The following is a 13,622-nucleotide window of genomic DNA, read 5'->3' as shown; positions in this document are numbered from 1 at the left end:
TGTTTCTTCTGCACACCTGGTCATTTAAAGATGATCGGGCACCGGCTCAGGCTTCATCCTTGTGGTCGGACATTTCTGCAAAATATGCACCGTGGCCAATTAGTAGGCAGCTGCATGTCGCTGCATGGTGATTTATGTCTTTAGGGTGCAAGTTAAAATGGCATCTTATTAGAATATATTCAACATTTTGGGCCAAAGTGTACCTCTCTAAGGATGTAACATACAGTATAGTCCAACACAGACAAATGAAAAATGGTCATATGCACATACTTTGTAATGTGGATGAAAATGTATGGCTGCAGATTGAAAATTGTCAGATTTTTAAGACACTAACTCAGAAGTCAGAAGAGTGAAAGACCTGGGACTAACGAGTGGCTCAAGAGTTTGGCTGTGACCGCCCCCTGGTGGACGCTAATATAACTTGAGTTACTGACCAGTTGGGAGAATACAGGCCTTTGGTGGTTATTGAGAATTTTATATTAGTAGTTTTAAGAAGAAATAGATCCCTCAGAGGTTAATGTGTGGAGCGTACTTACTGCAAACCTGTGAGTATTGTCTGCTCCTGCACCACTATACAGAACATCATTTAGAAAAGTCGGACTTAGATCAGACCTGAGCAGCAACAGTTAAACAAAATGTTTTAAACAGCAAATAAACCTTCTGTTGCATTTGTCTATTCATTGGAAAAGTAAAAATATAATATAATATAAATCTTTGGCGAGCTAGGAAGGAAGAAGTCAATGATGACGTTAAAGAGAAGCTCTTGAACGCAACATTGACCTTATACATAACGGTTGAAACCCGCCATAAAACTTGAAGAAGAAGAAGAAGAAGAAGAACGCAACACAAGCTAACGGTAAGTAGATATGCGCCTCGTGGATGTAACGTTAGCCTTCTGAGTAGCGAGCTAACGTTAAGTTAAATGAGAAGCTGTGGGCCTAGTTAGTAGTTGCCTCGACAGCCTGACGTGTTTAAGCTAGCAGCCGTACTGTTTCTTTACTGCTTCAAACGTCTCACTACTAACAGAACTTCAAAATGGCCGTGGACGACGTCCAGTTCCTGAGTATCCTCAAGGGGAAACGCGTCAAACTGACGCTGAAGACTTCATCGTTGTTTGGCGTCGTCCACCGTATCAATCTCAACAAAACGCTGGTTTTAACGGACGGTTAGAAAAATGTCGACCTTTTGTATTTTGTGTTGTTGTGTTACTATTCGTCGGCTTTCTGAAGTGACGTTTAACTTTTGCATATCGTTTCAGTTGTTTGTAACGGCTCCAAAATTCCTGGTTCTAAAATAATCTTCGGTCATGAGATCCAAAATGGTGAGTTCACTCATGACACGTGATATCTGAAAGTGAAGCTGGACTTAATTAAAAAACAAACCAAAAAATAAATAAATAAACTATATATATATGTGTGTGTGTGTGTGTGTGTGTGTGTGTGTGTGTGTGTGTGTGTGTGTGTATATATATATGTGTGTGTATATATATATGTGTATATATATATATATATAATTGAAAGTTTTGACGTCTGACTTTTTTATCTGATTTTATTAACAGTGGAATTTACCAATGAAGCAAACACTGGCAGTGGGTAAGTGACCAACAAGCAATGATGTCATTATTGTGACAGCTGACCTGGACTGTGACATAATATAATATATATATGTGTGTGTGTGTGTGTGTGTGTGTGTGTGTGTGTATATAATGTGTTGCACAGAAATATTCACGACCACAGACTTGAAGAGCATTTTAATGTGGAAAAGTTTCAGCCATACAGGAAGACGATCACATTGGGTATGATAGAAATTTTGGCGTATTTTCTTAATACTCATACCTAAAATTCAGCATACATCCAGCTTTTAAATTCATGTTCCTTTTTTCATAGATGGTGATGAACATGAAGAGGACTTTGTCAACTTTGTAGTCATCGATGAGTTTCATGAGAAGTTCTGGCCCGCTGTAAGTAGATTTCTTCCTTTTCTGTTGAATAAATCACTTAAATTACACATTTTTCAGTATACAAATCTGCATGGACAGTATATAATGATGGCGACGTGTCTTAAATGAGACCCGCTGTCTTTAAAATTCTTGCTAACGTTTTGAGGTCCCGTTCATCAGGTGATGCACATCAAGAAGCAGCGTGTGATCGGTGTGGGATCTGACGGAGTCGAGGTATTTAAGCATGGCAGACTGTGTTGGCTGCAGGTGAGAAGTTCTGTCCTTTTTTTTAACTCCTTCCTTCTGTCTTTTTCGCTTCTTTTTCTTAAAGTAAAAATAACTTAAACTGCTCTGCATTCATCTAGATTGCCACTAAAAACAAGGTTTACCTGTTTGATATCCTGTTACTTGGAGCTGGGTCCTTTAAGAACGGTCTCGCCATGATCCTGGAGAGTAAGCACATCCTGAAGGTCAGCACTGTAGACGGACTAGAAGTACTGCTCGGTCGCTGTGATGATTATCACCATAAACGTCTACGTCGTACGTATTGTTCAGGTCGTTCATGACTGCAGAGCCATGGCTGGATGTCTGATCGCTCAGTTCGGAATAAAGCTCACCAACGTCTTTGACACTCAGGTACATGTGCACTAACTCTCTGTCATGTGTGTTTAGTTGAGCTTTAATTATTCCCGTTGCTTTTCTTTCGTCGTGCGTTTTTAGGTGGCAGATGTCATGTGCTTCTACTCTAAGACGGGAGGTCTGCTGCCCGACAGAGTCAGTACTCTGCAGGAGGTGGTCAGTCTCCATCAGAAGGTGCCCTCCTCTCAACTCCTCTCCCTTCAGATGAAGTCACTGCTCACCAAGGTGCAGTGCACAGGCTCATCCGAGATGGTGTTATTTGCTGCACGTATGCACTGGAATCACTGGTGTGTGTGTGTGTGTGTGTGTGTGTGTGTGTGTGTGTGTGTGTGTGTGTGTGTGTGTGTGTGTGTGTGTGTGTGTGTCTCTTTTTACAGGAAGAAAAGGAGTTGTGGTACAAGCGGCCCTGTCCTGTACCCCTGCTGAAGGTGATGGCTCTGTCGGTGGTCCACCTTCAGCCTCTCAGACTGGTGCTGCTGGATACTCTTATGATAGACTACGTGGCCCTGGTGGACTCGTACCTCAACAGCAGCGTCTATGAACCTGATGAATTGCAGCATGTCAGCATGGTGGGTAATTCACAAAGGACCACATTTCCAGGGCATATGGTCTGTCTCAGTTTGTAAAATGTGTCATCCATTCCCGGTGTGACTCCAGTGCAAGAGATGGAGGATAGAATCTACAGCCCTCATTACGAGTTAAAGGGTCAGCGAACTGACCCTTAAAGCACATGTGTCGGTCTACAAACAATCTTCCTTGTTTGCGTCCTCAGGAGAGTGTGTTAGAGTTGCCCAGAGAGCTCAGGCAGCTGGAGCAAATGCGCTGCGAGCGGCAGGAGTGGGCCGCCGACCGCTACCCCGTCACAGAACACGGCCTGCTGGATCGCTTCCACCCCCGGGAAGCTCAGTGTCCGTCCCGGGCTTTACCTGCGGCAGAGGAGAGCGCCCAGCGACACGCGACTGTGGAATCGCCCTCGCGAGTGGACCCGCTCCTTCCCGAGTCGCCTGCGAGCCCCCCAAGAGCCAACAATGTGTTGTCGGTGGATGTCTGCGCCTCCCCTGACTCAGCGGATCAGCCTCCAGTCCCAGCCAGTTCATCGGACCTCGGGAACCAACTGTCTGTCAACGGTCCGCTGTCTCTAGGTGCAGGTAGAGGAAGTCCCTTTGGGAAAGAGCAATCGTCTCTCCCGGCCCTACGTTCCTTCGGAAGAGGCCTCCTTCTCCAAATATCACAAGAGCAGAACTCCAGAGAGAGCATGTGGGACGTAAAGCCTCCCGGTAGGATGGGGACGGCTCCTTCTGGCCTCAGCCATGCACCTGCTCAAGAAGTGATGCCCCAGCCGGGCCCCAGGGCTGACGACCCGCCGACAGGAGACCGTTTCACATCAGCACCCGAGTCCATTTCCTCTTCGCTCCTTCGGTCTTTTCGGTCTTTCAGATGTTAAAGGAAGTGTTATGCAGCCATAAAAGGACATGTATTGCAGATGATAGCTGTTTTATTGTTTATCACCAAAAGTGTCCAGTAGATGGCAGTAAATATTCTGTTTTGTGCAGAGGTTTGTTTAATAGCAGGTGGTGAAAAATCTTTAGAGGGGGGAAAAAAAGATTAATGTTCAGACGTTGCCTGCCAGTTCACTCAAATATATTTGTGTTTGTGACAAAACATTCCCCCGTTTCTTTTATTTCAGTTGTATTTCATCGGCGTTTTTTCTCTAAATCCTTCTCAATATATTTTTTACTGAGTGATAATTGTTTCTTCACTCAAAATGTAACACAAAACCACATGCCCATTAAACCGTAATGTGCTAAACCCGGCGTGATTCATCTCCAGTACAGCTTGGCTTCTGTGTTCCAGTTAATTGATTGTGAAAAAACAGCGGCTGACATTGATGGATCTGCTGTTAATTGAGCAAACGCATTGCTAGCTGACGTTTCTTTTGATTACAAATGACCAAAGGGAACCATTAGACTTGGCTCGGGCCGAGCAGCGACTCTGACTCTCTGCAGCCTCGGTCGTCGCCGCAGTTCAGATGTGTGTGTTCACAGGTGGCCGACACCTGCCGTGCTCCATAAAAGCAGATCTTATCCATTCGTGGTGGCGCCGTGCAGACGGTGCAGAGAGGCGCTGCACAACCTTCTCTTGCCAGGATCGTCAGAGGTTGGTGCCTGGGATCAGAATGAGGCATGGACACAACAGCAGGCCCCCCCCCCCCCCCCTTATTAATCACATCTTATTGCTATGGTTATCTACATGCAGAGGCTTGGACCCTTTCCAGAGTTTCCTAATTGAAAGCGTGAAACAGAGATAAAGTAGGATTTTAATTAACTGGGAGGCTGCCCTTCACAAAGCCTTGCATCTCTCTTAGCAACCGGCTCCTCCTCAGCCTCTGCTCAACACGAGCGCGATGGATCCGACCCATATGCCTTGTTTAACCCTTTTGAAATGCTGCTGTTGCTCAGTCTGTATGTGGGCGTGTTCGGCGGGGGGAACAAAAGGTTCAACGCATGATCTTAAAAGCCGATTCCCTCGGTGTTATCTTGGAGCTACTGCACTCAAATCCTCCAGAGGTTGAATACCATCCCACGTCTTTTTTTATTTTTTTTTTATGGATACATTGACTTGCTATGTATGTTTTTATTTGTAGGATTCATTACAGAAGTCTTGCTTGGCTACAGAATGGGAGCTTGTTTTATATATCTGCGTCACTCAACAGTGAAGTTGTGTGTGTGTGTGTGTGTGTGTGTGTGTGTGTGTGTGTGTGTGTGTGTGTGTGTGTGTGTGTGTGTGTGTGTGTGTGTGTGTAGGGGGGGGGGGGGGGGGGGGGTCTCTGTGGAGGACAAGCTGCTGTCATTGACAACCAGATTGGGGCTCTTATTTTAGAGGACCTTGCATTTCCTCTCCGTCACAATAATGCCTTATGTGCAGCACTTCCTGTTTCTCAGGCCTGGGAGGAAGGAACAGGGCGCTTGTCACACAGTAGTCACCACTTCCCCCCCCCCCACTCCCCCTGCTCACAAACTTCAGACAGTGTTGTGTCCTTCAGAGGGGAAAGATGACTGCACCTTCGGCATCACAGCAGGATGCTAGCGAGCTATATTTAGACTCAAGTCGGAAAGGTAGTGCACAGACATAAACACAAACTTTAGGATGTCCAGCTGTGTTGATTTAGCATCCGAAAATGGTGGTTCGACCGTGTAAGGCCAATTATTGTTTTGACTGAGCTGTGGGAACCTGGAGGCCTGCTGTTTGCTCAAGGTGTAATGGAAATAGGTCACCCATAAACAATGATTATCACTTTTAAATATTACACGGGTTTGTTTTTAACACTAAAGTATAGACATTTCGCTTAATTTCTGGTGTTATTTCTGCACCACGCGGCATCAAAGCCACTCGGGACACGTGCCAGACTGCATTATTGATCCCCCAGACTTGTGGCACCCTTCTGACAGCACCCAAAACAAAGGCATTGTGTCCCTACTCCTTCGCCTTATTTACTTTCCACCATGTTACTATCGTGCTGCAGGAGCTCCAGTTACCGACGAGCGACAAGGTATTCTAGAACGGCTCGAATCTCCTAGGCAACCGTCCCTCCGCTCGACGAGTGTTGGGCTACAGATTTGTTCATAATTAATAGGCTTTTTGTTAATTATTAAGAGCGGAGGGATAATTTACAAACACCGCTATACCTTTTTTTTTTAAATGGCTCCTTGTTAGGGTTGTCATGTTAGCTGCTTTGCTAACACCTAAGCGCATCATTAAAATTCATCGCTGAGTTTTCCCCACTAAGTGCACAGTCAGCTCACGCTGCGTTTCTCTGTTCATGCCGAACTCGGCGTTTGACCGCTGGACCGTCGATAATGAGTTTGTTTGTGAGCTTTTTAAATTGTGTCCTCATGATATCGAGTCCTGCCGCGTGGACATTTATCGGCTAATTGCCGGCCTCGCTTCAGAGGAGAGCTGCTTTAGGCGGCAGACTTGGCCAGAAGCGACCTCTCTGATTGGCTCGTCGGAAACACTTGATCAGGTCTCACCTGAGTATCGCGGCACAAAGAGACACGTTCGGCAGTTCTGTGTCTGTGGCACAACAAATTCGAAGCGTGTCAACAAAATAATCTCAATTTCATTATTCATATAATCGCATGTAATCCCTTTTGTGTGCGTGAGCAGGGATGAATATAATCAGATATCAGGTTCCTCTGTGACACTGAACTATAATCGTGCAGCCAATCTTCCATCTGTTAGGAAAAAGGCTATTGTTGAGTCCTTGCTCAACCCCCACCCCCCAACCACCACCTCTCCCTCTTTCTTTCTCTCATATTACAAAATGACCCTTTTTTTTTTTTTTTTTTTTATTACTCTCCCCTGGTCATATTCAGTGGAAGAATTAATATTTAACGTGAGAAAGGTGGCCTCTCAAGTACAGCAAAAAAATGAGAACAAAACACAGCATCAATATTTCAGCCGGCGTTCCTAATGCGTACTAACTGTATGTATCCCTATATGCGCACATTCACGCAAACGCATGCATACACACAGATGGGAGGCGCACAATATGCATCTGTATGAACCGCTGCGCCGTGTTTACTTCTAGGCAGCATGGAGCGTCGGGACCTTGAGGGCCCCTCTCCGAAGGAACCCGCCTGATTGTGACCTTCAGCTGGGCCAGGCCGGCTCAAACAGAGGAAGAGTGACAGGTGAGGGTGCAGAAGAGAATGTGTTTGATGCGGAGAGAGAGCCGGCCTTAAGAGTGCATCCTTCAGCCGGTCTCGCTGTGCATAAGTACACTGTTGAACATTCTGTTAGCCGCGCTAGCAGCTCGACTCTACGGACGGCAATGTCGGTCGGTCGGCCATTTTGCCCGCCGCTTTTTACCGGACTTAAATATTTAAACTGTTCGATGGATTGCCGTGACATTTTGGACAGACGTTCATGTTCCCCAACACCCCGAATTTTTCCTCTAGCACCATCGTCGCGTCAAAATTTCAAATTTGCTCAATATTTTTGTTTTATTTTTTGACTAGTCACGCAAAACTACATGACGTTCCCTTCAGCCTCAGTGTTTAGTGCTAATTAGCACGCTAACGCGCTAAACTAAGATGGTGAGCAGGGTAAATACAACAGGGTAAACATCAGCATGTTAGCCAAGTTGTTAGTGTGAACAGTATAGCCTCAAAGGAGAGCCGCTAACGTGGTGTAGATTTTTAGTCTTGTTAATAAGTGTGTGTCTAAGAGAGCCGAAGAAAAGAGGTTGTATTTCCTACGTTTTATGATGATAGTCCATTTCTTCTCCCGTTTGTAAAATGTGTATAATAAGACTGGAAAGGAGGAATAAGGAGGCACAGAGAAGTTCGGATGGCATGCTCTAATGCTGAATTCGAAGCCATTCATGTTGCAGGTAGCTGTTCAGCCACCACAATACTCGGAATACTCCACCTGCTCTTTGTAGAGAAAAGGTTTGTCCTTTCAACCACACACTTAGCTCAGCGGGGACAAGCAAAGGATCCAGCGGGATTATTCTAGAAAGTCCTCATCGCATCAGAAGTGCAGCTGATTGCTTCTGAGCATTTTGGCCGTTTAATAACCAACCACAGAGTAGCAGGGCCGCAGTCTGGAGGCTCAGGGACTGCGCTGCCGTTCAGGGGAGAATTTTCCAAAACGACCGGGATGTTAATGATTTGTGCAATGGACATGGACATGGGTCAATGACAAGCATGCAAGTTAATGATGCACTATCCCACTATCAACAGTTCTTAAAATATATTTTAAAAGAATGAAGGAATTAAAATGTCCATAAATATAACTTTGGTCTTATAAAACACGTCCATGTAGTTATGATTAATCTTCTGCGACCGCATCGAGCAGAATCTGTCCTCCAGATTGTCTTGCGTCGGTGGCTTTGAGAGATTTTCCGGCTTTGCTCAATCGAGAAAGGCCACTGTTGGTCAAAGGAAAAAGGTGTTTATTCACCAGAAATTCTGGTCATTAGAATACTGGCAACCCCCTCAGCTACAAATGTCTTTGATTAAAAAAGATGGGAGATTAGCTTTTGGCGAGTTTGTCATAATTAAAGCCTGCATTGTGTAAGGTGTGTGTGTGTGTGAGTGAGTGTGTGAGTGAGTGTGTGCACAGATGAGGAGGTAGTTGCAGCCATAGGGAGGGCCTGGAAGAAGAAGGGATGGAGGGGGCTCCCTGTGGCTGGCTGAATTAGTGCCCGCTGGTTTGGCCTGGCAGCTGCTCTCTGAGCCTGGCACGCTGACAGCCTGGCACCGCGGCGGCGTGTTGTCAGGGCCGACCAGCAGACTGTCGGGGAGGCGGTAACGCCAGGGCCCACCAAACACAAACTCTTTTACCATAGAAGGCTTTGTCTTCCAACCATACTTGCGTTTCATGTTATGGCAATATCACTGGATTAGCACGAGATTAAGTTGGGCAATTGAAAATGACTTTCGTGTCACAAGGGAAAATGTAAATGTCATCTTAAACTGGTTATGAGATTTAGCCATGATGGAAAAATGTGACCATTATGCTTTTTTTTTTTTTTTCTTTTTTTTTAAAGCAGCGTTCCAAAACAGTCAGGTGTCACATTCACAGTGCTGGGCCTTGTCCCATTGGCCGGAGTTAAGACCGTGTCTGTGTGATTCACTTAAGTGAAATTCAATTTAATTTAAACTGCTTTGTCAAGAGCGCTCAACAAAAGCCCTAAATGGTCAATTAAATGTGACACACAAAGCAGTGCCATCTGTTTTAACACGTACTTGTTACTGCAGTAACATAAAACCACCTTGTCACGCATTTCATGGATTCATGGATATGAGGAGAAATGTTTGATACCTTTTTAAAATGACTGAAATTGTTTTTTTAACATATGTATACATTTTTAATCTAAAGTGTCATGCCTGAGATATTCAAATTAATATCCATTCATCCCGCTATTTCCTCACCATTGTAGTGACATACTGAAAGTGCCATCATGCATCTGCTGCAGACTGCTAAAGGTGTTTATTGAGTCATAAACCACCCTTGCGTGGAGGGTGTCACTGGTGGGATTTGGGTAGATTCTGGTGTCGGCCTAGCCGGGGGGGGGGGGGGGGGGGCGGCTGGGCCCCGTCTTGGCCCAGATGCAGCGTCTTCTGTCCAGGCATGGCACTGGGATATCTGTGGGGCCCAAGCACACCAGCTGCTATCTCCGTGTCACAGACAGCTGTATCTGAATATTCATACAAAGCGTGGATTAATGTGTGCTTGTTTGGCCCCACATGGCACGACGTCGAACGGGCCAAAGTGTGAAGAAAAAGAAGAAGAAAAAAAAGTCATCGGTGTAAAAGCACGACATCAAGCGCAGAGTGAAGTGTAAAAACCAATGTGGGGAGGATCAGGGTTGATCAGATCCACACAGCAACAAAACAATGAGTTGTTTACCGTCTATACAGTTCAACAACACATCTCAGCCGCTGTGGCGTGTTGGCTTATTACCTACGTTTACATTTTGGCTATTTCATGTCGGGCTTTGGGAGGGCCAGAGAGCAGCTGCCCCGTCTTCTTTTACCAGCGGCCACTGCTGTGGCTGTAATGCCTCCGCTCATGCTCGGTCCAACTTCCCCACATTCAAAGCGATGGCTACCTTCCACAGCCTTTGGCTTCGTCGACCTTGGCCTTCTTTGAGATTTGTTTTGGAGGGAGTTTAGGTGGGTGCTTGGTCAAATAACCTGCTGGCTGACTGCAATAGAATCCGTGAGTGTGCATCAGCGAGTGTTTTGAGACAGGAGTGTGAAATGAGCAGATGGTCTTTACTTCCCTGCTTCAATAGGTGGAGTGAACCAGTGGGCACGCCGAAGGGAGATTTGTGGGTAAACTGTTTTGCCTCCCCTCTCTTTGTGTTGCATCGGGGAAGGCAAAATGGTTGCTAACTGCTGACGGACAATGGCCCGGCACCTAATGAGAGCAAAGGGTTTCAGTGCCGCTGGTATAATGAGGATGAAGTGGGGCAGCTAATTATTGCAACCATCTGAAGGTACCGCAGCCAGGCGAGCCTATATTTCATGTCCGACACAATGCAGCACAGTTGTCATTCTTGTCCACTACCTTTTTTATTAATTCACCGTTCAAACAGTGTCGTCTTTAAATAACCGAATGCAAAGTATTCGAACGACACGTAGGGCTGTGCTGTGTGAGGAGAAAACGAGAAAAGACTTTCTCATCACTACAGTGAGCAGTCTACTGTATGTTAATCCATCACAGGATAGTAAAACCATAAGGTGGCTGGGTGTATAGTTTTATTTGTTCAGGCATGTGTGCTGCAGCCCTTATCTGCTGTCCGGCCCCTAACTGACCCTGAGAACCAGTTAGGCCCGACACACAATACCAGTGACACGAGCTGTAAAAAAAAAAAAAAAAAAAAACCCCGCAGGTCACGAAAAGCCTCCATTCTTAGCGGCGAGGATCTTTGTGGCAGCCATGTTTGTCTGGTGGATGTCTTTGGTGATTTATGGAGGAAATGGTGTGTGGGTGTTCCTCTCATTCTACCCACTCGTCCACAGCTGTCTTTTTTTTTTAAAGCACATCAGTAATTATCAGCGCACTCAATTAACAGCCACGCTTTTGAACGAGCCACCGTTTCACTTCGGATCTCTTGGTTTTGTTTTCAATTTGCGCCGAATTACATCTTTCTATTGTAATTGCTCTTTAACAATCTCTAAAATTAGTTGGATTTTGATGATTGCCCGTTGGTTGATTACAGAGTGGGCTGTATCCTTGAATAAGCGCTACGCACTCTCCTCATCAACAACAAGCTTGCAGTGATTGCTGTCCCAGTGCCCCGGCATAAACAAACTGATGGTGGTGATTGGCTCTTGCAGAGTGGGTGCAACACATAAACAGGGACACATATAAATGAGCTTGTTGGATATTTAGTCCAATTTGAAATCTATCAAACATGTATTTGACTAGCTTTAATGACTCCTCACATACTTGAAATGTGTCATCATCACGTGTAAAAACAGTCATCTTTTTGACGTTAGAGGTATGTGCTTTAGAATTAGGCTGAAACTGTGTTTTAAAATTCATTTATAGTAGTTCGAGCTGACTTCCTCCATGAGAAGTTAGGGCTTTTTAGACTCCGGAGGCCACTTTTTTCATTCTCTCGTACGTAGAAAAAAATACTTTATATTGTGTAAATAAAGATAAGAGCCGCATGCTATTTCATCTTTTGAAATTTATGGTTGCAGAGTGTGGGTGTAACAGAGCTCACAGAGCCCTAAAAGGAGACATTTTTGCAGAGGCTTACAGTTTCCCATCAAGCCTGTGCGTTTCGCTCTCGGTGGCAGCAGGGCCAGAGCACTTTCCCGTCATTATGAGGGCTCCAGAGAAAGGAAAAAAAAAAGAGAAACAAAATGGTTTCCAGGTTTTACTTTAATCTGAAGAGGGAGGGGTGAGCAGAGGTGGGGGTGGGGGGGGGGGGGGGGGGGGGGGGTCGGTCGGCCACAGGTAGCTCCGTCAGAGAGACGCAGGGCTGTGGGAAACCCCAGTGGGTCACAGTGACATGACATTAAACGTATAAAAAGCTCTTTCCTGCCTCATCCTGCACACACACACACACACACACACACACACACACACACACACACACACACACACACACACACACGTACACGTGTGAGCACACATTTACTGCATTTGCGACTGACTGAAGATATTTCACCAGTCAGATTATCAGTCTTTCATGCATTATTCTCAGGTTGTCAACCAGAGGCAGCCATTAGAACAATGAGCATTGTGATGTCTGACAGTGACAAACCCCTGCAATTCTATGAGTTACACCGGGGGATGACACCCATACGGGGGGGGGGGGGGGGGGGGGGGGAATGGGTGTAGAGTAGAAAGGGAAATGACACCATGTCCAAATTTCATTGTGTAACAGAGAAAACGACAGCAGGGGTCCTGGGTTTTCAGTAAGTTTCATGTCAGCAGGGTTTTAATAGCGACATGACATCATTGAACTGGTAGTTCCCTTCTCTCTGTCCTTTTACAATAAAGATAAACGTATCTCTAAATGCATTGAGTTAAACACTTCTAAAAGGCATGTATTTAACACTCATTTAAACTTCAATTCAGCAGACTCAGCAGGCAGGCTTGTCCGCCAGGACTCCCGAATTGTCCCCTTGCCTTATTGTCTGCTGGAGGAGCCACGTAGTCTGCAGAGGGTCCCATTCTTCTTTGTGCCCTGATAGGTTTACCAGCAGCAGCATAGAATAAGGAGTCGCTCTCTCCCATAGGACAAACAGGAACCGGCCTGAATGTGGCCCCCGATGCTTATCTGTTTCTCCCGTGACTACTGTCTGCGCTTTGGAAATCAAATGCCACTATTTTGACAGTCCTTCCAATTAGACTGTCTGACTCGGAGCCTATACAGCAAGAAAAAAAAATAAAAAACATGTGGGGAAATATGTTTTTTAGATTTGAAGAGTTATCTGTTTCCCCTTGTGGCAGGCTGCTGGCTAAGGTTAGCTTCACATTTAGCCTACCGTACAGACACGAGAGTGGTAACAATCTACAGGTAACAACCAGTAGATGAAATGTATAAAAAAGCACCAACATTCCACAATGGCCAAGCCGTCATAATTGCATCATGTTCTCTATCGAGATTTTGCACATGCGGTGCTTCTGATATCTGTCCAGATCTTACAAAACATCCACCTCACACACTTAGGATGTCCAACGCGCTCTGAGCCAAACTAGCAGTCCTGTTCCATTCTGGATTTGTTTTGTTTTCCCAACAGGCGCACCTGAAGCAAGAGAGTAAAAGAGACCCACAACAAATGTTTTTGGGGGGGTTTCAAGTGTTATCCAGCGTCACACAAAACATCACCAGTTCTAATGTTGTCGTCCTGCCATCTTCCCCTGCAGAATGCTTGGTGCCATGGTCACAGTTTTCTCAAGAAGATTTATGATGGGACAAAATGAGGCTGGCTGGAGGGAGCAGAGAGCGACCATCGCCTGCCATCAAGTCTTACAAGGGACATTCCAGCTTTAGCGGTAAGTTAAGTTT

At 45.5% G+C, this 13,622-nt stretch overlaps 1 protein-coding gene across 2 annotated transcripts; it reads left to right on the top strand.

Moving 5' to 3' along the window:
* The first annotated feature begins 469 nt into the window (after positions 1-469).
* exd1 (exonuclease 3'-5' domain containing 1) lies at positions 470-4,379 on the top strand. 2 transcript variants are annotated; one of them, XM_068721755.1, is made up of 13 exons: positions 523-545; positions 727-856; positions 1,027-1,165; positions 1,259-1,321; positions 1,559-1,592; positions 1,719-1,795; positions 1,887-1,960; positions 2,120-2,206; positions 2,305-2,409; positions 2,495-2,575; positions 2,660-2,803; positions 2,956-3,147; positions 3,351-4,379. In XM_068721755.1, exons 3-13 carry the CDS (start codon positions 1,036-1,038, stop codon positions 4,020-4,022), a joined length of 1,659 nt encoding a protein of 552 aa, XP_068577856.1. In that variant the 5' UTR covers positions 523-545; positions 727-856; positions 1,027-1,035; the 3' UTR covers positions 4,023-4,379. The 2 variants fall into 2 exon arrangements, with proteins under 2 accessions (XP_068577855.1, XP_068577856.1); XM_068721754.1 differs by having other exon boundaries at positions 470-856.
* Positions 4,380-13,622: the final 9,243 nt, after the last annotated feature.

This window comes from Cebidichthys violaceus, unplaced genomic scaffold (genome assembly GCF_023349555.1).
Source record: "Cebidichthys violaceus isolate CVI_PGR_0920_01 unplaced genomic scaffold, fCebVio1.0.p SCAF_28, whole genome shotgun sequence".
In the NCBI taxonomy this organism is placed as follows: Eukaryota; Metazoa; Chordata; class Actinopteri; order Perciformes; family Stichaeidae; genus Cebidichthys; species Cebidichthys violaceus.
Note: the sequence above shows the minus strand (reverse complement) of the source record. Positions and strands in the feature narration are given on the sequence as shown.

Bases quoted from the DNA above. Each gene is read 5' to 3' on its own strand.
- exd1 (XM_068721754.1), top strand. From the start codon at position 1,036: ATGGCCGTGGACGACGTCCAGTTCCTGAGTATCCTCAAGGGGAAACGC. The intron at 1,961-2,119 runs GTAAGTAGATTT...CCCGTTCATCAG, and splicing joins ATGAGAAGTTCTGGCCCGCT to GTGATGCACATCAAGAAGCA. The intron at 2,804-2,955 runs GTGCAGTGCACA...CTCTTTTTACAG, and splicing joins TGAAGTCACTGCTCACCAAG to GAAGAAAAGGAGTTGTGGTA.